Here is a 24,187-nt window from a genome sequence, read left to right on the forward strand (position 1 = left end):
AAAGCATTGACATACCGTGCCTGGTAGGATGATTCGTACTATGGGATCAATACCACTCTAGACGAGATTTCCGATAGCATATTCAGATATGCGGCCAACCACATTCTCAGCTATTTTTAGTCTATTCATTTAGGCCACAGTAGTTTGAAACATTTGTATACATGTTGGGTGAGTGCACATGGCAGATGTAGATAGCTCACTACTGCACTTGCTCGGATAGCCTATTCACGCCAATATACTTTTAGAAATCATGGATTCCCCGCACTGCCACTTCACGACATGACACCTAGATCAATTCGACGGATATTGTAATAGCTTAGTGGCTGCTGGAGAGTGTGGCAGCCTACCCAAGCGCTGATATTGGCTTTTCCGGAGATGAGAGAATGTCCTTTCGAAATGCTTGCAGGATGCAAACAAAACATCTTTGACTCGTCTCAAACCAAAATATACAGCCATTTTTCTCTTTCACTTTAAGAATAAATCTTGATACATGTTTAAATTCCTCAAAAATTTACAGATATTAATTATTTGTCCATTTCGCCACAGACCGGAGGAGTTGGCTGCTGTATCTGAGTGAGGTGATCCGGAGATCTAGAACACAGGCATCAAATGACTGTTTCATTTTGGTCTAATAACAGGAATGACAGGGATTTATATGTTGATGCGATGATTCGTCTCTGGCGAATTGTCCATTCTTAAGACAGATGTTCCAGAAGAGCCGATTTCCCTCCTCGGAGATCCTTGGATCTAGGTGTGGCAGTAGGGGGAAGAGGCGCGTCACGTGTCGTGTATCGCAATGACTTCATCCATATGTATGTACTATATAAATAAACCTTGAGGGACTCTGTATTGGCGCAGAATCTCGTCTGTATCGTATATTACATGTATGTCTCAGCCATCTCTTGCAATAGTCTCCCTTTAATTTAATCACCTTTGAATATCGCATTGCACCTTCATACGTGCTCTCTGAGGCTGCCATTCACTTCATTACATGATATATTGTTGAACACGCTTTACCATGGCCAATGCACAGCGTTGTTGTCTCTGTCAATTTGAAATTTCACGGGAAGACGTCGTCACAGGTTCGTCCCAGCATTTTATATGGGGTGGTCATGGAGGCTGACTTTATGGTTGCGAGATGAAGAAGAGTCCAAATACGGCAGCCTGAGAAACTCCCCCAGCTATTCATATCTCTATCTCTATACCGTGTGGGAATACTCTTTTTTACGAAGTTGTCATCGGCATTGTCTAGATATGATACCTCGACCAAATCCACAACGCCTCGCGGGTATCGCGGAAGCGATGAAATATGAGTACATACCTAGTTCACGTCAAATGGACATCCGCCATCGCAAAATTAAGTCCCTTTTAAGTACAGAGTTATTAGCGCACTTTGCGCATTTGGAATCAAATCTTCCATTAGAGCTCTGGAGTATCGTCGCAGAGTATCTGCTACCATACTTTGCATCGGCGAACCTGCAGAGGCTGTGGAGTCCAACACCAGAGCCCAGCTGTGCCAACATTTCAAAACCCATATGGTGTAAGTACGTTGATCTAGAGGGCAACAAATATATCGCAGCATTCTCCAATGATCCCAGCAGTGATGATTGGGAACTGATATTTCAACCTTCCGGCGAGCTTATTGTCGACATATTTGTGGGAGGAAACCACTTCGGCATCACAAAATTACTCTTTTCTAGCTCCCACAATTCACCAGATGTTGATGAGGCTGAAGGGATATGGTGGCGCAAAGTTCATGTCGAAGGAAGATACTCGAGTATACGCGGGTTCTCAGATGTGTGCTACCTCTCACTTTGTGTTTATAACCAATCTTGGTCTAATCATCTCATTAGGGCATTAAACTTCGTCATCTGATGAATGTGGATAAGGATATCACCGCATGGAGCGTTCCAAAATCTGACAACGTTCGATTTGAGCATCTTTCTCCCAGTTTTGTAACCACATTGCCGGCTCGGATGGCATCGCTCGATTGCAACTGCCCTGCAATCGTTGGTTATTCGATTCTTTGGGAATGTGGACTGGTCACAATTCATGTTCACCGGATTGATGAAGATAGATTCGAGTATGAGTTCAGCCCCTATAAATCCTGGCTGCATATGCCAGTCGATCCTGGTGAGATTATCACTGAAATTTGGTTACGTCGGAGCTTGATACGTCGGGAGAGAGCTCTAGGAGTAGGTCAATCAACGCATTTGAGAGACGTTTCACTGAGATAATTGCCTAGATCAAAACAAACACAGGGCGAGTCTTCATCGCCGGTATCTATACTAATCATCCTTCAAACTGGTCTCTAGTCGACAGGCCGAGCCAGGGAAAAATATTCTTCGATTGTTCAGAAACGGAAATGACCGCGTTAGCGTTTGATAGCGACAAGCCTGAACCCCCAGAATCTCCTTTCCCTACTCCCAAGCCATCGGATGGTTCAGTTCCTGCCGTCATAGAAGACTTTTTCTACTCAGAACACGACTTGACTGGTTTAGTGAGAGTTACTCCTTGTAAATTTTTTGATAAACCAGGCTACTCAGGTATGCTCTTCCATTTCTCAAACGGCCATCGAGAAAGTGTTGGTCAAGTGCGATTGGACTATTTGTGTTCTTCAATAGACTTGGAAACCTCTACATCATGGTTCCTGGGCTTCAAGAGAAGAAGTGATTTGCATCCTTATGTTGCGACGATTACTACCAGTCCGTGCAGCGCTGAACTGAACTGTGAGGCAGTTCTTGAGCTCTCTTTCAATGGGAGATTGGAATGGTTTTGGTCACGTCACCAATCGTATGTCATGTACAAGGACCAAAAAAGTATCAGGCCATTGTAAGTAGATGATGTCTTGAGCCGGAGTGTCTGACGGCTATAATATGATTGATAGTCTCCAATAAAATTTTGGAACAAATTGTGTCAAAGGTTACTAGTGTAGCATAACACATCGAGTTTATATACAGAGGGAGAAATGTCCATCCTTCTCCTAGATTGCAGCTTCTAGGGCGTCCTAGGTTCGCCTCATTTCACCGCCAACGTTCCTTGTATCATTTTCGCTTGTCCATCGCCTTCTAGTGTAAGCGCCATCCACAAAAGCATGGATAAATCGTCCACCTTCTCAACCCATTCGGCCAGTTCTTTCGCAAGATCAGCTTTAGCTGTCTTGAGAAAGTTTTCGCCACGAGACAAAGACTGCCTAAGTAAAAATAAGTTTCCCATCGTCAGACCTCTATTTCCCTTCATTATTTTGGAGTTATTCTCCTCGTTATATCTTTTCCTCCAGTCTCTGTCGGATAAAGGCTGCCAAAGTTCGCGGGTACAGGGCAAAGGCAGATGGACAAACTCCGGGCATCTCCCCTTCGAAGGAGTTTGACCTTTTATATGGAGTAACAAGTCTATCAGATACATAAGGCAGGCGATTCTAAGTAGTTTAGTCAAAGGCAAAAGGAATAGATCATGCTATGGCCATATACCTTCTTTGGCTCTCCACAAAGACCCATTTGCTGCGAGACAAGGATGCGTAGTCTAAACCTCGGTCGTATGAGCTAATGCTGTATAATCGGCGAGCAAAAATCTGTAAGAGTGCAACGAGGTAAGTATGATGGTCGTGCGACAGAACATTTAGTTGTAGCTCAGACCATACCTCTGTTGTCGAAATCAGCCAGTCTATATCCTCATCAGGTACAGACTCCGTGCACTGTGAACATAATAGGCCGTAAATGAAAGCCGCTTGTAAAGCGTGTAGCATGTTTTCTGTATCATAATTTTCATACTATTAACAGACTGGTTAAATATTTCTTCTTGTTATATCTTCAAGATAGGCTTTAGGGTTATCATGATCGGTTAACTGACCTCGGCGCGCATCTCACGCAGGTGGGTATATATCTGTCGCCAAATAAAAGGACCGCTTTCCAAGGTTCGAGAATAAAACATTTGAGTTAAATTTCTGCATATAGCCAGAGATTTAGGCAAACAACTGTGAGGTGCCTCTGAAGGGCATTCGTCATTTTGACTAAGGAAACATGGGGGATGTATGAAAGGTGGCAAGTTTCTACCCTCTGCAATGCGACGGGTGTAGTCAACCAGCTGACTTAATATCATCTTGGCAGTCAAAGATCCTTGCTGAAATGATCTCTCACGCATCGAAAGAGGAGGTTTGTCTGGGGTATCAACTGAGTCCATCGTCGTCATGAGAAAATCCGTGCTGTTGAAACTGATGCTGGCCGGCATAGGAGAGGATGCGGTGCTGAGGCCAAAGCTCGGCATAGGAAATGGAAGTGAAAGAGGATCGGATGTAGACAAAGGATTAATAAAATACTGCGATATAGAGCTGTTATCAGAATCTCCCTGGTTATCCAGCGACGGAGTTATCCCATAAGGAAATGTTGATGCTGCAGAAACATCAAAAGGTGAAAATGAATCGCTCTTATAGTTAGCTAGGTCTGGCATTTTGGCACTAGTATCGGCCAATGTAGGCATAACATCAAATGTAATTTCTCCCAAGTTTGTATCTGGACCAGCAAAGTAGTTTCCTGTTTCTGTTGCTACAGCATCTGAGATCTCTGCGATAGAAACTGAGTTGTCTGATCGAAAATGCCCATTGTTTACGATCTTTTGAATGGCTATCGGGGCAGTTGTAACAGGCAAGATTGGCCTGAAATCCTTCCGGCGTTGCTGGTTACCTGAATTGCGGATACGGCTGTGCGGATAGTGGCACTGGAGACAGCGCTTTGCGCACCGCAAGCATGGCGACGACAAGGAGCATCGCGATTTGGCCACGCGGCAGTTGTCGCAGGACTTGGCTCGGGTATTAGGCATCCGGAAGTTCGGTATATCTAGCAAATCACGCAAGGGATATTGAAACAAAATAGAAATGTAAAAGACGACGGAGATTGAGGCTGCTTGACTGACCCCTTTAGCCAAGCCAGCAAGATTTCTGAAGCATCGCCGGAGTTGTAAGCCAATAAGCTATCGCTGCCGGAGTTTGCAGCCAATCACAGCGAAGTGGGTAAGATCATTGTCAGCCAAAATCCGACTTGAAGCATGAAATAGTGGCGGGGCGGCCTTTGCTAAGAATGCGCTGAGATGGACGACGGGAAGCCAAAAGCGGAAGCTTGATTTGTATAAAGAGCAGGAAAAAAGATATAAGAAACAAAATATAGCCCTATGAGGAACCAGAAGCATTCTTTTGACTATATACTGTAATTCAATTCCACCAGTTCCATATTCTACATATTCTAAAGCGAAACAACTTACTCGCCTGAATAATGGCTTTACGGAAGACTTGTCTCGTCACAGGCTGCTCGGCCGGTGGAGTTGGCGCCGCATTCGCGGAAGCCTTTAAGAACAAGGGCTATCATGTGTTCGCAACAGCACGCTCGCCCTCTAAGATACCACAAACTCTGCATGAAGCATCTAACGTCACTGTTCTCGCCCTCGATGTAACATCCACGGAATCGATCGCATCGGCTCTTGAAGAAGTCAAAAAGAAAACGAATAAGCTCGATGTTCTCGTCAACAACGCTGGGCTTGGGCTGAACATGCCAGGCCTCGACACATCACTTGAGGAAGCCAAGAAACTATTCGATCTCAACTTCTTCGGAGCTCTGGCTATGATGCAAGCTTTTGGTCCTATGCTGGTCGCAGCTAAGGGTTGCGTGGTTAATAACTCTTCTGTAGGCGGCGTTTTCAACTTTCCTTTTTCCAGTACGTACATACAACTCTTTCAACTTCACTTCCAATAATGCTAAGCGAATTTTGATAGGCATCTATAACGCCAGCAAAGCAGCATTGATTCACGGAGGCGAGACCTGGCGTCTTGAAATGGCACCTCTTGGAGTCCGTGTCATGACTCTCGTCACCGGCGGTATTGCAACAAATTTCTTCGTCAACATGCAAACCCTCATCTTTCCTGAAAACTCTTACTATAAGCCCATCAAAGATATTATTGAAGATAACCCAGAAGAGAATCCCTATGGCATGAAGCCGGAAGTATTTGCCCAGGATGTTTTATCACGAGTCGAGAAGGGGGCAAATGGCAAGCAATGGGTTGGTGGCGGCGCTAGTATAGGTCGCTTTGGCTTGTGGTTGATGCCTCAAGGTGCTATTGTAAGTCCTACATCAAGCCAAAGTTAGCTTAATCTTGTGGTGGTACTAATTTGTGGACGAATTCGCAGGACAAACTCGTGCAAAGCATAAAACCCTTTGCCAAGAAGCTGGAGCAAGAGCATGCCAAGACTGCTTAAACTAAACAGCTGCGACGGTCTTCAAGATACACATTTTGTTTCGAACCGCTATTTCACTTTGACAGCTTCCTTTTCAATTTGGTAATTGTAACATATTTGCATACAGAGGTCTTTGTTTTGACTTTTGCTTTCTGCTTTTAGCTCTTGTATAGAGATAGTAGATAGTAAATAGTTTAGATATACTGCATACACAATGTTGTTTCTTTTGTTTCATTCAAGAAGCGCAACAGCTAAACAGCAATCTTCAAACGATAAAAACACATTTCATAATAAATATGACTCATTACTGCTCCATCTCGTAAACAGGATTCCTTTCCTTTATCTGATCATTTAACGCTCTTTATATAATTAGAAACTAATAATTAACTACCATTTTAGTGTTAGAACTTGAACTTATTCTCGCTTCGTAAAGACAAGCGGGCATTCATCCTGTGCAACTGGTTAGCTATATATTCTGTAAAGTAATGAGCTGCGTCCCATGACGTTAAGCCCCATGTATCTTCAACATACCATAGGGAATAAGGTAGCAAAAACTCGAATCTCTTCCGAGCGGCTTGTTGCGTGGTGCACCCAATCAATCTCCAATGAAGCTTTGCCAATCATGTGAGCAAGAGTAAGCGGCACATATCTTCTTGCAATACAGTCGTGTGCACCAGCGCCGAAGACCAGCCAATTTTTGGTCTTTGTCTCAGCATCACCTGTAATCCACCGTTCTGGGTCAAATACATCAGGGTTGGGGTAGGCTACTGGATCGTGAAGAGCCGGGTAACAAGAGGGAACAATCATGGCGTTCTTAGGAACTGTGTAGTTTGGAGTAACTGGAAACGCCTTAGTGGCTAGGTAAGGCACAAAGATAACTGGCGGGCGGTAACGGAGGACTTCTTTGATCACGGCGTGCGTATAAATCATCGACTCGAACATACCAAGTTCGAACGGTCGGTTTTTGTCGCCGCCTCGTACAGCCAAGTTCTCTTCTCTTAAGCGGTCCAAAACATCCGGTCTCTGAGCCAGAATCTGGAACAGCCATGTGGTAGCGCTACTAGATGCATCTTGAGACGCAAAAAGGAATGTGAATAGCGTCTGGGCAATTTCTTCCGGTGTGAATTCGCGAATAAGATTGGTCGGCTTCTCGATTCCTTCAGCGCCCGCCGCAATGGCTTCGTTGTACTTTGTAGATTCATACATGTGCTCGACCCATTGGTCAACTATGCATGTTGGTCTGGCACCTGAAGCCATATTGGACTTACACGCAGCAGCAGCCTTTGTAAATTCTGCCAGCACAGCATCTGCTGTACGCTTTCCTCGCCAGCACTTGGTGAATGGGATATAAATAGAGAGCGGGACGTTGACAAGGTCGAGAGCATCAGTAACAAGATAGAAATCGTCTGCAATTCTCTTGACTGCTTCCTGAGAGATGTAATCTCCAAAGAATGTTCGACAAGATAAGGCGCAATTGATCTCTCTGAACCAACCCATAAAGACGGTGGGCTTTCCCTTGTTTTTGCTGGCTTGAACAAACTTTTTGAAATAGTCCCCGTAGACCTTTTCTTGAACTGGCAGATACCTGCTCAAAGCTTTGTTTGTGAATAGGCCCGTCAATCCTCTGCGAAACTCAGCGTGCGCTTTTCCATTAAGAAAGACCCATGCCGTAGGACGCATTATTTCTATCGCCATCGGAACAAGGCATGGCCTCGTAAATGTTGGAGATTTGAAGACTTTGTGCGCTAGATCGCGGTCTGAGGCTAAGACAACAAACCTATAAAGAAGTTAGTCCAACGTCTTTAAAAAACAACACAAAGGAGCATCTCCAGCTACCGGTAAAAGGGAAATTCGAAATACATACTTGTGGAATACAGATACGCAACTAAGGGGGCCACTGGCCCATTGTGCAAGATAGGCATCGAATTTTGGGTAGATTGCTTGCAGGAATGGTCCCATAAGCGGAATCTTGAACATGGGTCCAGCTATTGAGCCTTTCTGTTTTATATATAAAACTATCATTTCGTCAGCAGTTTTAATAACTCTCGAGATAGTTTCGACGACATACACTGATCATATGCGATTAGAATCAATAAAGCCGTGACAGCTATCTGCCAGTTCGAATCAGGCAAATATGTTGATAGGACACCACACGCTTTACTCGAAATACCATGCTGAGTACCATTTGTTACAACTTCGACAGTGGCCGGAATGCCACTTTCAAGAATAGTGGCCATGATGATATTGCAGACAACTGCAAGGTCGTGTCTTGCAGAGGATACACAAATGGGTTCTATACAGGGAGGAACTTGGGGGGGAGAGACAATTGTATTAAATATATACAGGCCAGTAACAATTTCTACCTTGACATAGATACACTGGTAATTAGCTTACTGCAGCCAATTTTAACCAGAGTAAAAGTGGCCAGATTTGATACCAACATCCAAGCCAATGGTTGGCGCATTCGTTCTGCATCTACGAATTATCTGAGACTTCTCGTATTCGTATACTGGAGATTTTCTCAATCTGACTCTATCTCCCAGCATTGGGTAGCCGATTACGTGCTAGACTCCGAGAACAAAGGGCGTACAGACCTGGGAATATCATTGCTTTGGTATGCCAGAAAATGAAGCCTGATTGCTCCGAATTACCATCGCGATTAAGACATTCGGAGTCTAGTCCTGATTAGTTCTAGACCCCGAACCTCTGTGCCTCAACATGGGGCAGCCCGGCGGACTTTTCGCATTATCCTGGCTCAGGGCAGAGTTTCAATTGGCCTGCCGTCGTTAGCATCTAGAAGAGCCCACTAATTCATTGGATGTTTGCTCTGAGAACATGCGACTGTTTTCGGATGCGGACCATGGCGACGGGAATGATGATTATTTAATTTTCTCTGGGCGAGATTCTCCGCATCCTTAAAACGATGCTTACAGCCGCATCGTAATAGATACGGTTCTTCATTGCCTGTCGGCATAAATAAACTCCTTATAAAAGAGCCCTCATAAGACGACCCTTATTTGTATATACAAAGCAATCAGTGGTATAAGAAGCCGAATCAGCCCAAAGTTTTGATGTGCCAGCGGTCATGGGTATAGAGAAAGGTCTATTGCTTAATTGGGTGATTGCGATGAAAACAGAGGAACTTGCTGCCCGCGTTTCGTAACAAACTCAAATACTTCCTTCCATGTCTGACGGAAAAGCTCTTCCTGCGGCACTCTTATCCAAAGTATGCTATGCAGCCGCATGAGGACGTCCTCCCAAGTTGTCAAGTTGAGAGTTTCTGAAACCGTACTGCTTTGTTCTAAGAACCACTGATGGCCTTCTCTCCCAATTGTAGACACCATACCAACAGAGAGAGCCCAGATTATGTGTGGCTCATACATATAGTTGGTTCCAGCCAAGACCGTTAAGTTGTACCGTAGTTGGAAAATTAAGATATGTGCTAGGCCAGCGTGGGAGTAGTACGTGGTGCCGTGTATGATGAGCATATAGAGTGCGGCCGCATATCGGAGGCACTCAGACGCCGCAGAATGCATTGGGTTTTCATCTATGAGTGGAGGCAGCAGCAGCAGCCTGTGTATGACATAACATGTCAGGTCGTGCAATGCTGTATTTGTGAGATTTGAATGGCGTGGGTCCTGAAAGATGGTCCTTAGACGTGATAAAATGCTGCCCAGAGCCGGGTTTATGTTTAGATCATCAAAGATCCCATCCGGGGCTTCTGCGTCGGCTGAGACCAGCTGCCACTGCGGGATTGGACTGATTCCATCTCCGTGGCCAAAGTCATCCTTGGCTGGGAATTGAGGAGCTCCCATGACCAACATAGATACCCTGCGTGAAGCTTTTTAGCAACCATTTCCGCCATAGACATCTCCAACACTCACCATGAGACCATTCGCGCTGTAAGCGGACTTCGGCGCTTTACTTCGTTTATTCCACCCCGAAAAGTAACCATTCTTTTAACCCCATCGATATGCGTCTTACTGGCTTCGATATTTCCCTTGCCATGCTGTTCATTTCCTGTGTTAGTACCGAGAGCTTTTCTACTAGTGGGGGAGCGACATCTTACTTCAATGGCCGCCAAAGTCACCACAGAGTCGATAGTCTCATCTTGAAACGCTAATGATGAGTCTTCAATCCTCCTTCTCACCAAAGCGATTGAATCCACCATCAGAAGGTCGGAGATTGGAAAGCCCTTTTGCGCCTGTAGCTCTTCATAGAGAGAGGCCGTCTGTAATGAGACGTGAAATAGCGCCTGGTCAGCAAGGGCAAGAGGCCACCACGAAACAATGAAAGGATTTGACTCTATATTGAGATCCAAGGGGTAGTATTGGAACGCAATGCTTGAAAGAACTAGAAATGTCAGTGCATGAACGGCACAAAATCGCTGTTCGCAAAAGAGAAACACTTACACCGATGAATGAGGCGTTGAACATGTAGACGAGGGAGTCTTGTCGATGGATATGAGTCAAAGGGATCAAAAGATGCTGTCGCCGGGTTTATCAGCAATCCCGGGTTTTCCGAAGTTCGCGATATTATCTCCCTCTCCTGCGGCACCACAGACAACGCCTCGTTCTCATTCTTAGAAGCTTTTGAGTTGTATCCCGTAGTCTCTGTTGATGATACAGCTGCGTCCAGGGGCGAGTTTAGAGGCGAGTTTGCATAAACGCACTTAGACTTCCTCTTGACGCATCGAGAGCACTGCGGAACTCGGAGATCACAGCCTAGCTTCGCTTTTGCGCATGCGTTGCAGGACCTGCGCAGGGTTGTGCGCATTTTCTAGCCACGAAAACGGCGTAGCCTCGCATCAACGATGGCAAGTCGGTGAAGAGTGCAAGGTTGTATAAAATGGCACCCAGTCGGATGCGCCCATATAAGCATGTTTATAGCGAATCCGAAGCTTACTTCTAAGATGCAGGTTGAAACCACACGAAGCTCGAGAATGGATGACTAATGCGGGCCGTGTTTCGGCCAACTGGTGGTGTAGCACACAGTATTGGTGTATTAATAAATAGAGAGTAAGCAACAGTCATGTTTCCTTCGCAAGAACGTGAAGTTGTGTTCCAAGAGAGGCCTAAGATTTGTTCCTGAATTGATAAGTGTATAAAGAGTTCTCGTCTCTCACGGTCATAATACGTGGAGGCTGTTACATTGCTAGCTATTTCTAACTTTTAGCTACCCACAAGAGACTTTCGGCATAGCGCTGTAGCTACCACTTATTAGCAGATCAGCCAGCGGATAGGTCTAATAGGCAACCGAAGAACATACCTATACTCAGTACGACAACTCGCTCTTCTCAGAATGAAAATAAAGAGAGACATTATCATTGATGAACAATAGAAATTCCTTCTTACATGTTTCTCTTCAAGGCCATACGTATCTGTATTCGCACCATCTAAAGTATTAACCATCAAAAGGGCTTATAGCATAGATGCTGCACACTGTGTTTTGAGACAGAAGCCATTATAGTCAACCGCAATTAGTTGACTATAACGGCTTCTGTCTCAAAACAATTTTGAATAGCCACATCAGCTTCATTTCCCGATACCATTGTTAGAATAAATACGCCTTAGTACCACTTTGAACAAAGAACTGTACTTTGTGTCAATGTGCTACGGCCCACAGTTACTCATTCTGCATTTATTATACTTATACAGTTCTATGCTAGAATCCCAAATCATCCAAGTTATAGATGCCTCTATCAAATGTCTTCTCCGAAGGAATTATAACAGTCTCCCACTTCCTTAACGCCAACTGGTTTGCCAGTGATGACTCATCCCTCTCATACCCATTATCTGGGATATGTCCAAAGCTCGACATAGCCACATTGAAAGATGCTGTCTTAGAGGTATAAAACTCCATTTCATAAACGACGCTGCTCTCCAGCAATTCGTTAAATGGTGAATCTTCCAATCTAAGTCTCAATGCTGCATTCTTCTCAGTTATTAGTTCCCCAGCTGGATGACGCACGCCCTGATCCCAGTGGAAGCAATCATCCTTGTCACAGATTTTCTTGATTTGCTGCGATGCATGGCGATTGTCTCCATAACATACTTACTCATGAACATCTGATGCCAACATTCCATCTGGGAAATTAATGAACGCTGCCTGTCCATTGATAGAGGATGGCCTCAGCTCTCGCTTAAAATCATCGAGGAAGGTTCCACATATCTTGTTCCAAGAACTTTTCATACCATTGCCCCATAATGTATGTGTGGTAAACATAGTCGCGCCAGTGGTATGCCGTGGCTGATGGCTCTTTGGAAGCCTCTTCCCCGCCCGCATGTTTCCAAGTTACTTGCAAGAGGCTGCATTCTCCTGAAAATTTCCCCTTGAATGTAGTCATATTTCCTCTAATGATTCCTTCAATGGCATTTATATCGTCTACATTATTTTTGAAGAAAAATGAAGAATAAATCATATAAGATGGGTTTTAGGGGGAAGCTTTCTCATCTCTTCTGATCACTGAGCAACCAGCGTCTCATGAAGAAATAGAGAAGACGGCTCTTCCAAGGATCATTTTATAAGTGACTTCGATAAATCTTCGTCGATGATATTTCCTTTGATGAGTTTTTTTGAATTCGGCTTTATGGCCATCATGGCAGACAAGAAACCTGAGACCAATGTTGATCTGCGAAAGATCGCACAGCCAGGAGCTATCAATGGTGCGGTGGTTTGGCCAAGCAGTCGTATAAAACCTTTGCATCTCTTTGCATCGTCTCCATAAAGTTTTCCATCTTTTCCGGATCTTCATATGGCCTCCAAGTATATCTTTCAGCCACAACTTTGTCGCATTGGAGCTTTTGAACTGCAACTTCATTTTAACCACGACTCCAAAGTTGCCGCCGCCCGCTCCGCAAAGCGCCCAAAAGAGCATATCTTTCTTGGGGTCACCATTGCCACAGTCCTTAACAGTGACTTTTTCTCCATCCGCGATAACAATTGTAATCTCCTTGAGAGTATCGCAACCCATGCCGAAACTTCTAGTAAACGTGCTAATGCCACCTCCCAAAATGAAGCCGCTCACGCCCACAGCGGGACATCGCCCACCGTTAATAACATGATGGTTAAGCTTCTCATTAACAAATTCCTTTTATGTATCTAGATACCTGTTCTATAAGTGTTCGTACTTCGTGTGCCTATATATCGCTGCTGCGATGTGGGGTGAATTTGCACTACAAGGTTCAAATTTTATGCTCCTATCAATTGAACGACTTCATTGAAAAGCTCAAATTTTCTCTTCTTGAAATAACTTAAGAACAACTTTCATGATAATATCTCATTTATGACAAACTTTATTCTTTCAGAGTACCCAAGAGCCAAAGAATTAGCAGTCTTCACTCTTTTACATACTTGGTAGGTAGATGTCTTTACGCAGTCAATAAGGCCTTGAGATAATAAAATATCACAACTGCAGCTGAGCCAAGTTGGATGCTCAGCAGCAGAGCTACAAATATTCTCAGTGATGCAATAAAAATATGATTGTTCCGATAATTATACAGCTATCAAAATGTATGGTAAAGCATTTTGGATTTTGGCCTATTAATGGATGGCACCTATGAAGCTTCGAGGAGCGGGTACGTACCGCCAAGCTAGTCCTGGTTTAGGCCTCAGGCACCACATCCCAGATCGTACCAGTCCAAAATCTTTCAAGATCCAGTTCACCAAAATTGCCCGCGTTGCGACAAACGGCCCAATTATACCACGATGCCTCCCCGGATACCGTTTCTCAGCACAGCTTCGTGCTGTCGAGTCGCCGTCAACACTCCCGCCACCTCATTGACAGCCTGTCTTGCCAGGCTCACCCTCCAGCAAACCCAGACCCGTAATGCTTCGATCCTAGGCAGCCTGGCCAACAATGCCGGCGCTGTCAAAAACAGAAAACGAGTTGGTCGCGGTCCCTCGTCAGGCCACGGAAAGACCTCCGGAAGAGGTCACAAGGGTCAGAGACAGCACGGAAAGGTCAAGCCCTGGTTCCAGGGTGGTCAGACGCCTCTGATTGTGAAGCACGGCAGGAAGGGTTTCGACAACTTGTGAGCGCATCTGGAGGCGGGGCATTGACTTTTTGCGCCCCGCCAAATCCTCAAGATACAGAGTGATACTGACCTTTGATTAGCCGAGCACCCAAGATCTCAGAGGTGAACCTGGACCAGATCCAGAACTGGATCGACCAAGGCCGACTCGACCCCACAAAGCAAATCACCCCGAAGGAGCTGATCGAAAGCAAGCTGATCGGCAGCGTCAAAGACGGTGTCAAGATTCTCTCCCGCGGCAGCGAGGCCCTCAAACAGCCCATCAACGTCATGGTATCAAGAGTCTCGGCAGGCGCAATTGCCGCCATCGAGGCCACAGGAGGCAAGGTTCTCACCAGATACTACACAAAACTGGCCATCCAGCGGCTGCTTACTGGCGAGTCCGTCAACACCGACCGACCCCTACCTGTTGGCCCTGAGCATGTGGAGTCAATCTTGGCGGAGGCGAGAAAAGGCCCATTCCGATACAGATTACCGGATCCTACGAGCCGTGCCGATATCGAGTACTACCGAGATCCTGCACACAGGGGATACCTAAGCCACCAGGTTGCTCCAGGCCAGTCACCCAGTTTGTACTTCAAGGTGCCTGGCGTACATAAGGTGAAGAGTGTGGTGAAGAAGGACAAGAAGAAGACGGAAGAGACATTGTGGTAGGGTGGGTGTATTGTGTTATGAATGATGGCTGTATTTTGATCTTGCGGCTCATAGATCGAGCGATGGACTTTGGGGGTAAAAGGCTACCTGTTTCAATGATAGAGGATGATGCAGAACAAAGGGCAAAGTGTATAATATATGTATATGTAAAAACGGGCATAAATGTTGTGCATGCATCAGCCGCGTCATTGCCATACATGGGTACGGTAAGCGAAGTGCTGTCAGAGAATGACGCTGCTTCTGAGTACCTAGTAAGTGTGTTGAGCATGCAAAAGGCATTCAGAATATCTTGCACCTTTCACCGTTTTCATAAGAAACAGAGCATCTTGATGCATAGGATTCGTGCTGTACTGTATTGCACTTCATTCCTAGATATGGTCAACGCTGTTCCATCGCGTATCTGCCCTGCAGATGCGACGGGGCCATGCACCAACGGCTATCTATACAATGCACCTACTACACTCGGCGTCTCACACCGTATGTCTGCGGGTTGGAGATGGATTTTTCTCTTCTCCCTTTTAATTACAGTTTTTATAATCTCGTTGATTCTTTTCTTGTCTCCCGCTCTCTCATTATCTTCATCATCATTGTCATTATTAATTGCTACGTCAGCTGGCATTGTGTGTTCCTCCCTTGGACCCATCTCGCCGTCCTCCAGCCAGCCAGCAGGGCGCTACAGCGGCGCCATTACGCAGTCGCGAGCTAAGGGAAGACGCAACGCAACACTAGGCCAGCCCGGCTAACCAACCTTGCTTCATCATTAATACTGCGACAACCAACCTCGCCTCTCTCCGACGCTCGCAACCCCGCGGCCGCAACAAACCCTCGCTTCTCTTGCTGTCTGGCTTCTCGTTCTTCTTCCCTTCCCGCCTGTCCAAAGAGAAATACCGCGAGCTTCGTAATTCATCCTCGGCCCCGGCCATCGCAGCATGTCGCTCTTTGGAGACGAGCCCACCGACAATGGCCCAGCCCTGGGCTCGCCGCCGAGCCATCGAGGCGGTCTTTTCGATGACGAACCGGCGTCTGGCCGCAATTCCTCCAGCCTCTTCGACGACAACAGCGGCGCCTCTTCGCCCTGGGACATGCCCACGCCGCGGAAGCAACGCAGCCGGTCTGAGATGATCCGCAACCTGCTGCCGGCGTCGGACGTGCCCGAGAGCTACATCGGGGCATTTGATGCCGTGGTGGGCGAGGATGGCCGAGATGGCCAGGTCACAGCTGCTGGCATCGCCAAGCTGTTCGCCGTGGCTCGGCTGGATGCCGATGCCCAGGCGCGCATCATGGCGCTGGTGGCTCCCGGCCAAGGGTCCGACGTTTTATTGTCGCGCAACGAGTTCAACGTGGTTCTCGCGCTGATTGGCCTGGCGCAAGAGGGCGACATCATCAGCCTCGACGGAGTTGATGAACGACGAAGAAGTGAGTTGAAAGCACCCTTATACACGGCTTTTGTTTGCTCTTTTCCGTCCCATATTCGTCGTGAATATGCGTCACTCTATACTGGGGCATTACTTCATGGAGACCTTTTCAATATCAAGCAAGTTGCCTCGGCTCTCGAGCCGTATCGTCAACTGCGATTTAGTCGCGCCTCACGTCAAAACCAATCAGAGACCGATTGGTGGTCGCCACCTGATCTGATGTATCCTCCAACAACTAATCTCCACTAACACGGCCTCTCTTTTCTTCTCTCTTTCCATACTGGGCAGCCAGCTAACGTTTCGTCCTCTTAATCAGACATACCTCAGCCCAACTTACCAGGACTAACCGCCGAAGTTGTCATGCCTCCTATTACGGAACTTGCGGCGAAACCACCACAGGTCCCTTCCAAACATGAGACAGAGCCCGAGCCATATAAGCCCGAGCCTCAACCCCAGCCTCAGCCACAACATCTCCCGGAACCACAACCCGAGCCCGAGCTTCCGCCGCCCCCTTCAAACGTCCTAGCCAGACCAGCCATGGTTGACCCCGAAGACGATCCGTGGAACACGCCAGACTTGCACAAGGGCCACTCCCATTCCCGCTCACATGGATCAGAGAATCACGCCCCTGCGGTCAATGGAAACAATCACGATTTCAACCAGAATGCGCCTCCATCGTTCGAGTCACGTCCTACAAACCATTACAGTGCCCCGCCGCCCGAGTCAACTCGCCCGCCCAACCGCCCCAGGCAAGTCTCGAGCAGCTCTTTGTCCGGCCCAGGCGGCTGGGGAGGTGGCTTCTACAGCAGTTCACCTTCTGGTGGTGGCTTTAATGATATGCCTCCTCAGGTTCAGAACCCACCGATGCCCACTATGCAGAACCTATTTGGAGCAGACGGCGCTGGTGCAGTGTCTGGGGGTCCGCAGGCGCCGCCCCGAAGCTTGGGCGGCCGCGTAGGAAACAGCGCGGAGGAAAACGTCGTCGTAACGCTCATGCCTGGAAAGGAGGGTATCTTCATGTTTCAGCATCACAACTACGAGGTTACGAGCCAGCGCCGAGGGAGCAAAGTCGTTCGCCGGTACAGCGACTTTGTCTGGCTGTTGGATTGCTTGCACAAGAGATATCCGTTCAGGATGCTGCCACTGCTGCCGCCCAAGCGTGTAGCTGTCAATGGCAATCATCTGTCCAACGACGGCGCCTTTATCGAAAAACGACGACGAGGTCTGGCTAGGTTCCTAAACGCCCTCGTACGGCATCCGGTGCTTAGCCAAGAGCAGCTAGTCGTCATGTTTTTGACAGTTCCTACAGTAAGCCTCCCAATTTTTATCCTGAGTAGTAAGGAAGGAAAGGTGGTGTAGTAATAGATTTGCTAACCAAATACAGGAACTCGCCGTTTGGAGAAAGCAAGCAACTATTTCTGTCCAAGACGAATTCACCGATCGGGCGCTGCCCCCTGGTTTGGAAGATTCACTCCCGCCCACCATCGAGGATCTGTTCACCCGAACAAGCAACGGAGTTCGTCGTTCTTCCGAGCTGTACATCACTTCCTGTAACATCATGGACCGTCTCGTCAAAAGAACAGAAGGAGTCGCGGCAGATCATGCACGGGTTGCCATGTCGCTCATTTCGCTCACGGAAGCCTCAGCAGATACTTACGCCACCGATACGAGCGAAGTTCCGCTGCTCAACGACGGTTTGACAGCCATGAGCAAGCATTTGCGTACTTGCCAAAGCTTACTCGAGGATGAGAGCCGGGGATGGGATGAAGGGGTGCTTGAGGATCTGAAGCGACAGCGTGATGCTTTGGTCAGCCTCCGCGAGCTATTCGATCGAAGGGAGCGATTGGACAAGGACAACATCCCATATCTGGAAAAGAGAATACAGGCTAATGAGACCAAGCTGGCCAACTTGCGGTCCAAGCCAGAGGGCCTCGTCAAGCCGGGGGAGATTGAAAGGGTGGCAGAGGCCATCATCAAGGTACGTTTGATGTCATTTACGTGATCTTTTCGTTTGCTACCAGAGCTAACATGCACAAAACAGGATAAGGAGTCCATTGTGCAGCAGCACAACCGCTCCATCTTCGTCAAGGAATGCCTCCGAGACGAGCTCATCACCTTTCAGTCAACCCAGTACCACGTCAGCAGATGGAACCAAGACTGGGCTGGCGAGCGCGTCAAATATGCGGAGATGCTGGCGGATAACTGGCGTCGCCTATTGGACGCTCTGGAGGGTATGCCTCTGGGCGATTAAACGCGATACATCTGTGACTTGGGGAGACGAGCATGTTTATATGTATATATGTGTCCATGCGTTGATATAGGATAGCAAGGGGGGGGGCAGCGATGTGTCAAGTTTCATGAGACTGGGTTGATTGATTGATTGGGTTTAGAGAAAGCAGCAGTCGAGGCACGATACCCTTCGATTTCTTTTTTTTTTTTTTCTTTTACTTTCCCTTGTTTGCTCTTGTTTATGTACGAGCTTGAAGAACATTAGCCCCCTTCTTCCCCCTTTTACTTCTCACAACGGAGCGGGCGAATGGTCATTATGATTCTCATCTTTTGTCATACTATCATAAAGCGAACTGTCTTACGCATTGCATTTTTTATCATATCTCTGTTGATACAAGTTGTTTAACACAAACAGAGTGAACACCCTTACCATCCGTCTGTTACAGCTCCGTGGCTCGCATCGCCTACCAACCGTGCATACTTGGCCAGCACTCCTCTCTTAATCTTTGGTTCCGGCGGTGTCCACTTCTTCCTTCGCTCTTCCATCTCCTCATCCGATATGGCAACATCGATCCTGTTCGAGACGGCATCGATCGTTACTTCATCTCCGTCCTGGACCAACGCAATCGGCCCTCCTACTGCTGCCTCAGGCACTACGTGGCCTACGATAAATCCGTGAGAGGCACCGCTATACCGACCGTCCGTTACGAGCGCCACGTTGCTCAAACCCGCACCCATGATAATAGCCGAAGCGCGGAGCTGCTCCGGCATGCCGGGACCGCCCTTGGGTCCCTCGTATCGCACAATCAGCACGAGGTTGCCATCGTCGCGCTTGATTTGGCCCTTTGTCAGGGCAGTGTTGAGCTCGTGCTCTTTGTTGAACACGCGGGCCTTGCCGGTAAAGGAGAGGCCCTCCTTGCCGGTGATCTTGGCCACTGCGCCACCGGGCGCGAAGTTGCCCTTTAGGATGCGGATGTGGCCGCTGGACTTGATGGGATCCTCGAGTGGGCGGATGATTTGCTGGCCGGGGTCGAGGGAAGGCCAGTCTGCGACGTTCTCGGCGAGAGTTTTGCCGGTGACGGTGAGGATGGATCCGTCAATGAGGCCCTTGGCGATGAGCATCTTGAGCACAGAGGGCGTTCCGCCGACCTTGTACAGGTCCTCCATGAGATACTTTCCGCTGGGGGCGAGATCCGCTAGGAAGGGCGTACGGTCACTTGTTCGCTGAATATCGTCCAGAGAGAGAGGCACGCCGGCGGTGTTGGCCATGGCAAGGAAGTGCAAGACACCATTTGTTGAGCCGCCGAGGATCATGGTCAGGACGAGGGCGTTTTCGAAAGCTGCGCGTGTCATGATGTCGCGGGGACGAATGTCCTTTTCCATGGTGACCTTGATGACCTCGGCGACACGCTCGCACTCACGCGACTTTTCCGGTGAGACGGCTGGGTACGAGGATGAGCCGGGCAGAGTGAGGCCCATTGCTTCGATTGCCGTGGCCATGGTGTTTGCCGTGTACATGCCTCCGCAGGCACCCGCTCCGGGACAAGCATGGCGCTCAATGTCGTCCATGACGTCGGAGCTGGAGCGTCCAGGGGCGTCGGGGTTGTTCTTGGCCTTGAGCGAGCCGTAGGCGTACGCGCCGGACGCCTCGTAGCAGGTGGAAATGTTGATCTGCCTCTCCAGCAGGCTGGAATGTCCCTTTCGGATGGTGCCTCCGTAGATCATGATGAAGGGCCGGTTGTGGCGCGCGGCGGCCATGACGACGCCGGGCATGTTCTTGTCGCAGCCGGGGATGGAGATGTTTGCATCGTGGTGCTGGGCGCAGGTGACGGATTCGATGGAGTCGGCGATGATTTCACGGGTTTGGAGGGAGAAGCGCATGCCTGGGAGCTTATTAGATTGATAAGGCGTTTGATGGGGATTTGTTGGTATGAAAGGACGAACCGTCGCCGCCCATGGTGATGGCGTCTGATACACCGACGGTGTTGAATTGCCAGCCGAGCATGCCTTGTTTCTCGACGGACCGTTTGACGATTTGGCCGAATTCGAGCACTATCGTAGGAGCGTATTAGTTAGCTGGTTAATACAAAGAGGCAATGCATGCTTGGTGCTCTTTTATATCCATCTCAGGGTGATGTGAAATAGTCGTCAAAGCCAAGCACTCACAGTGTGTGCTATGATACTCAGAGTTAGCCTTCAAAATAATTGATACTTTGTATAAAATGATGGCATATTCCATACTTGCACGGATTGCCCTCCCACCATACGCTCGCAATGCCAACCTGCGGCGCCTTCTTCATCGTATCCCTATCCGGGACTCCAGCTCCGTAAAGCATGGCCTGTTCCACCAACCACGTCAGCTATAGATTGGTTTATTCCAATCATATTCCAACACACCTGAGCTCCGGGAAAGTCATGGTCTCTGGTAAGGCCCGCGGACCAGCGATTCAGCGCTCCTCCCGGGGGGAGACACTTGAACTGGATGTAGTCGCTCGACGACTTGGGGTCGTGTGCCGGCTCGGCAGTGCCAGATGTCTGCGAAGCCATTGTCCGAATGCACTTCTTCTTTTATTTTTTGGGCCTGCAAATATATATATATATATATCCTTTTATAATAGTATCAGCTATGATGTGCTCTCTGCATCATTCAATGTTGTTTTAAAAAAAAGCAAAAAAGGGCAAAGCAGTCACCAGGAGAAAAGCTCATTTATAAAAAGGTCACCAGCTCATGATCTTCTCCCCCCCCCCTCTGCAGCAGCAGCAACCCCACATCGTCGAGAAGCTCCATGCTTGGCAGAGCGCGCTCCCTCCTAGTATAATTATCAAATCACCCGGTTGAAAATCAAAAAAAGAGAATGATTTGCCTAGGTATCTCGAGCGATTCCGGAGACTGACGCAGCTAAGCTTAACTGGAACTCCCCCCCTTTCTTCGTCACATCAACTGTCCGATGCGGCGGCAATTGAGGCTTGGAAGCGGCAATTGAAGGGGGTGTGTGGTGGAAGCCCGGATGATGGAATGAGCTCATGCTTTTGCAGCAAAAGCTGGGGATCGGCACAGCTTACACCGGGGATAGAACAACAAGGAGATTGAGTTATATACCTTGCTAAGTAGACTTGTCAGTGAAAAATCTTAGTCCGTGCCGAATTCAACGTAGAAACGAGAGACAATCAGAAAAGAACAAAGAACAAAGCAAAAGAAGCATCACAGCTTCAGCTTCCCTCCCCCTCACCTCTCCATCATTCGTCTCCCAGCTCCGAGAGCTCCACCAGCTCCTCCGCAACCCACTGCCCGCCCCTCCGTCATCGTTTTTCTCCATACAACTCAACTCAGCCTAATAGCGGTAGTGCGAGCGGACTCGAAACTTTTTTTGCGGGGTCCTTTCGGAGCGTCCCCGAATCATGGCGCTGGTTTTACTCATGTCTTTCTTTGGGGGGTTAGGGGACTATTTACCTTGGTAATACTCTGTCTGCACCCCCGTAGAACGCCACGAGGTAAAGGGGGTTGGTTGATACATGGAAATTTATCGACGAGACTAAGATTTTATCCAGAAAATGCTTGTATTTGCAGATAGTATATATAGATACCAGGGATCGAAATTAAGCTCGTCGATTTTTGGTCTCCACAGCCACGTTGAAGGAACCCTGATTTATAACTTTTTACCAGGCGAAAATGCTACGAAGCTAGCGAGTCTGTCGTGGTGCTGTATTACCTACTAGTAGTAGCCTACCCTATGCAGATATACTTTGGAACCCAAAAAATGCAAATTGCGCCTTTGCAGTAACACGCTCGCAATCAAATAATCACTTTGGAACATAAATAAGTAAAAAAAAAAAAAAAAAAAAAAAAAAACTTGTTGGAATGGGAAGAAGAGAATTTTATTTCTGAGGTATTTCAGTAAAAAATTCTCCTTCTTTATAGTCCTTCAAACTAGCAATCTTCTCTAGCTCTCTTCTTCTACAACATTCAAGATACTAAGATATTCAATATCAGATAATCACGTGAATTAAAGAAAAAGGTTGATAAAAAGGTACTTTTACTTCTAAGGAAACTTTGATAAAATAATCAAACAAAGCCCAAAACTCCATCCTTTCAATCCTCTGTTTTACTCTCCGCCGTATTGTCTACGGAGCCGCGTCTTTCCAGAGCAGGCCAAACCAACCCAAACTCCGTTGTAAAAAAGGTAAAAGGAAATAAGAGATAAAAAAATGTAGAATAAAGTTTCTCCGGGTGTTGCATTCCAACTAATAGCATCGCCTCAAAAACGAGAGATACATGATGGAATTAACCGTATCAAACATAATTTGTGTCAAAAAACCAAAAAAAAAAAAAAAGTCGCATCAAAGGTCGCATCTCTTCATGAAAAGGGAGGAAAAAATTAGTAAATAGTAAACTGGCTCTTCGCAAAAGAAAAAAAAAACCTCCCCTACCACTTTTTTTTTTTTTTTTTGTATTCTTTATTTATTTATTTCTCTCTTGTTCTTTTTATCGTCTATCAGCATGAGAAGCGTCATCATCCCCGGATATGATTGACGAAATTCTCGTCCGATCCACGCTATGGTGCCTCCTCTCGACCTCAGGACTACTCACTGGTGTCATGGGACGATTAAAGGAAGGATAAGGATAGTGCTGCACGCCGTTATATACACCAGTCCTCCACGCATCCTCTAGCGTCTCCGGGGACGTGTTGTAGCCATACTCGCTCGCAATGTGGTTCCAGAAGGCGCCACGGTGAGCGTCATAGATGGCATGGAGGCGCGGGAGGTCGACTTGCACCGGCATGTCAGCCGCAGTCGACGGCAAAGGGAGAGGCACCATCTCTCTTTGAGGTGGCAGAGATGGTGTTCTGTGATGGTAATGATGGGAATGATGGTCGTGAAAGGGGGCAAATTCCTCGGCCACGCTGTGAGGACGCCATGCTGTTCGGTTGGTGGTGTACGCAGGGTCATCAGTCATGGCTGCGGGCCGCGGCAGGATGATGTGCTGTCTAGCAGGGTCGCCACCGGACTCCGTGATCCTGGGAAGGTAGTATTCGCGGCTAGATATAGTCGACATCGAGCTGTCACTCTCAGTCCTTTTGTGTGGTACCCGTCTTCTGCGGAAAGCTGAAGAAGAGGGCCCTGCGGCATCCATTTCAGGCGAGAGATCTGACATGGAAGACACCGAGCCTCGGTTTCGGCGACCACGAGCACTGTTGCGGACTAGCTGGTGAAAATGCAGCCGACAAGCCAGCTCTGTTTTGTGAAGTTGATGGGCAATCTGCTTGTACGGCATCTTGTTTTCACGAGTCTGCATGAGGAACGCATCCTAAAGTATTAATGACATAAAGTTAGCTTCTTGCCACTTTCCAGTTTGTATGACATTGATGGCTTCATTTTACCTCTTGTTCACTCCATGCGCGTCCTCCACGAGTCATTTTTCGGTTTGCGGAAGACATTGTTGATGACATTGATTGTAACTGAGGTGTTATTGTGACTGAGATATTGTTGCTTCCAAGATGCGAGAAGGGTATTGCGGCCGCCTTATACCAAGCCAAAAGCTCTGCCCCGTAATGATCCCGACCCACGTCGTAGCAGTATACAACCGACCGGATTTGATGCAAACTTTTTTCTTAAAAAAAAAAGGAAATGGCAAAAG

General features: G+C 47.5%; 9 protein-coding genes across 9 annotated transcripts; 4 read left to right on the forward strand and 5 right to left on the reverse strand.

Moving 5' to 3' along the window:
- The first annotated feature begins 899 nt into the window (after nucleotides 1-899).
- On the forward strand, nucleotides 900-3,011 carry TrAFT101_011826 (uncharacterized protein). Its single transcript, XM_066129387.1, has 4 exons — nucleotides 900-1,082; nucleotides 1,145-1,797; nucleotides 1,854-2,195; nucleotides 2,246-3,011. The coding sequence occupies exons 1-4, from the start codon at nucleotides 1,019-1,021 to the stop codon at nucleotides 2,834-2,836; spliced, it is 1,650 nt and encodes a 549-aa protein (XP_065985521.1). The 5' UTR covers nucleotides 900-1,018; the 3' UTR covers nucleotides 2,837-3,011.
- A 2,253-nt stretch (nucleotides 3,012-5,264) lies between these two features.
- Nucleotides 5,265-6,242, forward strand: TrAFT101_011827 (uncharacterized protein; the record flags this gene model as incomplete). The annotated part of the gene is made up of 3 exons (XM_024910093.2): nucleotides 5,265-5,703; nucleotides 5,762-6,105; nucleotides 6,174-6,242. The coding sequence occupies 3 exons, from the start codon at nucleotides 5,265-5,267 to the stop codon at nucleotides 6,240-6,242; spliced, it is 852 nt and encodes a 283-aa protein (XP_024757744.2).
- A 334-nt stretch (nucleotides 6,243-6,576) lies between these two features.
- Nucleotides 6,577-8,198, reverse strand: TrAFT101_011828 (uncharacterized protein; the record flags this gene model as incomplete). Its single annotated transcript, XM_024910092.2, has 3 exons — nucleotides 6,577-6,671; nucleotides 6,753-7,998; nucleotides 8,086-8,198. The coding sequence occupies 3 exons, from the start codon at nucleotides 8,196-8,198 to the stop codon at nucleotides 6,636-6,638; spliced, it is 1,395 nt and encodes a 464-aa protein (XP_024757743.2). The 3' UTR covers nucleotides 6,577-6,635.
- Nucleotides 8,199-8,541: 343 nt separating this feature from the next.
- On the reverse strand, nucleotides 8,542-11,084 carry TrAFT101_011829 (uncharacterized protein). The gene is made up of 4 exons (XM_066129388.1): nucleotides 10,634-11,084; nucleotides 10,291-10,574; nucleotides 10,106-10,230; nucleotides 8,542-10,052 (listed from the first exon to the last, which is right to left on the reverse strand). The coding sequence occupies exons 1-4, from the start codon at nucleotides 10,995-10,997 to the stop codon at nucleotides 9,332-9,334; spliced, it is 1,494 nt and encodes a 497-aa protein (XP_065985522.1). The 5' UTR covers nucleotides 10,998-11,084; the 3' UTR covers nucleotides 8,542-9,331.
- Nucleotides 11,085-12,702: 1,618 nt separating this feature from the next.
- Nucleotides 12,703-13,194, reverse strand: TrAFT101_011830 (uncharacterized protein; the record flags this gene model as incomplete). Its single annotated transcript, XM_024906925.2, has 1 exon — nucleotides 12,703-13,194. One exon carries the CDS (start codon nucleotides 13,192-13,194, stop codon nucleotides 12,703-12,705), a length of 492 nt encoding a protein of 163 aa, XP_024757741.2.
- Nucleotides 13,195-13,863: 669 nt separating this feature from the next.
- On the forward strand, nucleotides 13,864-15,086 carry TrAFT101_011831 (uncharacterized protein). Its single transcript, XM_066129389.1, has 2 exons — nucleotides 13,864-14,254; nucleotides 14,338-15,086. Exons 1-2 carry the CDS (start codon nucleotides 13,929-13,931, stop codon nucleotides 14,906-14,908), a joined length of 897 nt encoding a protein of 298 aa, XP_065985523.1. The 5' UTR covers nucleotides 13,864-13,928; the 3' UTR covers nucleotides 14,909-15,086.
- Nucleotides 15,087-15,441: 355 nt separating this feature from the next.
- Nucleotides 15,442-18,764, forward strand: TrAFT101_011832 (uncharacterized protein). Its single transcript, XM_024910091.2, has 4 exons — nucleotides 15,442-16,324; nucleotides 16,640-17,631; nucleotides 17,708-18,301; nucleotides 18,365-18,764. The coding sequence occupies exons 1-4, from the start codon at nucleotides 15,838-15,840 to the stop codon at nucleotides 18,572-18,574; spliced, it is 2,283 nt and encodes a 760-aa protein (XP_024757740.2). The 5' UTR covers nucleotides 15,442-15,837; the 3' UTR covers nucleotides 18,575-18,764.
- Nucleotides 18,765-18,914: 150 nt separating this feature from the next.
- Nucleotides 18,915-21,153, reverse strand: TrAFT101_011833 (uncharacterized protein). Its single transcript, XM_024900803.2, has 5 exons — nucleotides 20,950-21,153; nucleotides 20,794-20,891; nucleotides 20,719-20,726; nucleotides 20,497-20,604; nucleotides 18,915-20,435 (listed from the first exon to the last, which is right to left on the reverse strand). The coding sequence occupies exons 1-5, from the start codon at nucleotides 21,097-21,099 to the stop codon at nucleotides 18,979-18,981; spliced, it is 1,821 nt and encodes a 606-aa protein (XP_024757739.2). The 5' UTR covers nucleotides 21,100-21,153; the 3' UTR covers nucleotides 18,915-18,978.
- A 1,882-nt stretch (nucleotides 21,154-23,035) lies between these two features.
- TrAFT101_011834 (uncharacterized protein) lies at nucleotides 23,036-23,999 on the reverse strand (the record flags this gene model as incomplete). Its single annotated transcript, XM_024906924.2, has 2 exons — nucleotides 23,036-23,857; nucleotides 23,931-23,999. 2 exons carry the CDS (start codon nucleotides 23,997-23,999, stop codon nucleotides 23,036-23,038), a joined length of 891 nt encoding a protein of 296 aa, XP_024757738.2.
- Between the last annotated feature and the right edge of the window lie 188 nt (nucleotides 24,000-24,187).

Source organism: Trichoderma asperellum, chromosome 7, assembly GCF_020647865.1.
Source record: "Trichoderma asperellum chromosome 7, complete sequence".
NCBI lineage: Eukaryota > Fungi > Ascomycota > Sordariomycetes > Hypocreales > Hypocreaceae > Trichoderma > Trichoderma asperellum.

Excerpts from the sequence above, each read along its gene's own strand:
- TrAFT101_011826 (XM_066129387.1), top strand. The coding sequence starts at position 1,019 with ATGGCCAATGCACAGCGTTGTTGTCTCTGTCAATTTGAAATTTCACGG. Across the intron at positions 1,083-1,144 it reads ACGGGAAGACGTCGTCACAG|AAGAGTCCAAATACGGCAGC; the intron begins GTTCGTCCCAGC and ends TGCGAGATGAAG. Across the intron at positions 2,196-2,245 it reads GTCGGGAGAGAGCTCTAGGA|ATCAAAACAAACACAGGGCG; the intron begins GTAGGTCAATCA and ends ATAATTGCCTAG.
- TrAFT101_011829 (XM_066129388.1), bottom strand. The coding sequence starts at position 10,997 with ATGCGCACAACCCTGCGCAGGTCCTGCAACGCATGCGCAAAAGCGAAG. Across the intron at positions 10,231-10,290 it reads TGACTTTGGCGGCCATTGAA|CATGGCAAGGGAAATATCGA; the intron begins GTAAGATGTCGC and ends GGAAATGAACAG. Across the intron at positions 10,053-10,105 it reads ACAGCGCGAATGGTCTCATG|GGTATCTATGTTGGTCATGG; the intron begins GTGAGTGTTGGA and ends AGCTTCACGCAG.
- TrAFT101_011831 (XM_066129389.1), top strand. The coding sequence starts at position 13,929 with ATGCCTCCCCGGATACCGTTTCTCAGCACAGCTTCGTGCTGTCGAGTC. Across the intron at positions 14,255-14,337 it reads AGGAAGGGTTTCGACAACTT|CCGAGCACCCAAGATCTCAG; the intron begins GTGAGCGCATCT and ends ACCTTTGATTAG.
- TrAFT101_011832 (XM_024910091.2), top strand. The coding sequence starts at position 15,838 with ATGTCGCTCTTTGGAGACGAGCCCACCGACAATGGCCCAGCCCTGGGC. Across the intron at positions 16,325-16,639 it reads AGTTGATGAACGACGAAGAA|ACATACCTCAGCCCAACTTA; the intron begins GTGAGTTGAAAG and ends CCTCTTAATCAG. Across the intron at positions 18,302-18,364 it reads TGGCAGAGGCCATCATCAAG|GATAAGGAGTCCATTGTGCA; the intron begins GTACGTTTGATG and ends TGCACAAAACAG.
- TrAFT101_011833 (XM_024900803.2), bottom strand. The coding sequence starts at position 21,099 with ATGGCTTCGCAGACATCTGGCACTGCCGAGCCGGCACACGACCCCAAG. Across the intron at positions 20,892-20,949 it reads ATGACTTTCCCGGAGCTCAG|GCCATGCTTTACGGAGCTGG; the intron begins GTGTGTTGGAAT and ends TTGGTGGAACAG. Across the intron at positions 20,436-20,496 it reads CATCACCATGGGCGGCGACG|GCATGCGCTTCTCCCTCCAA; the intron begins GTTCGTCCTTTC and ends ATAAGCTCCCAG.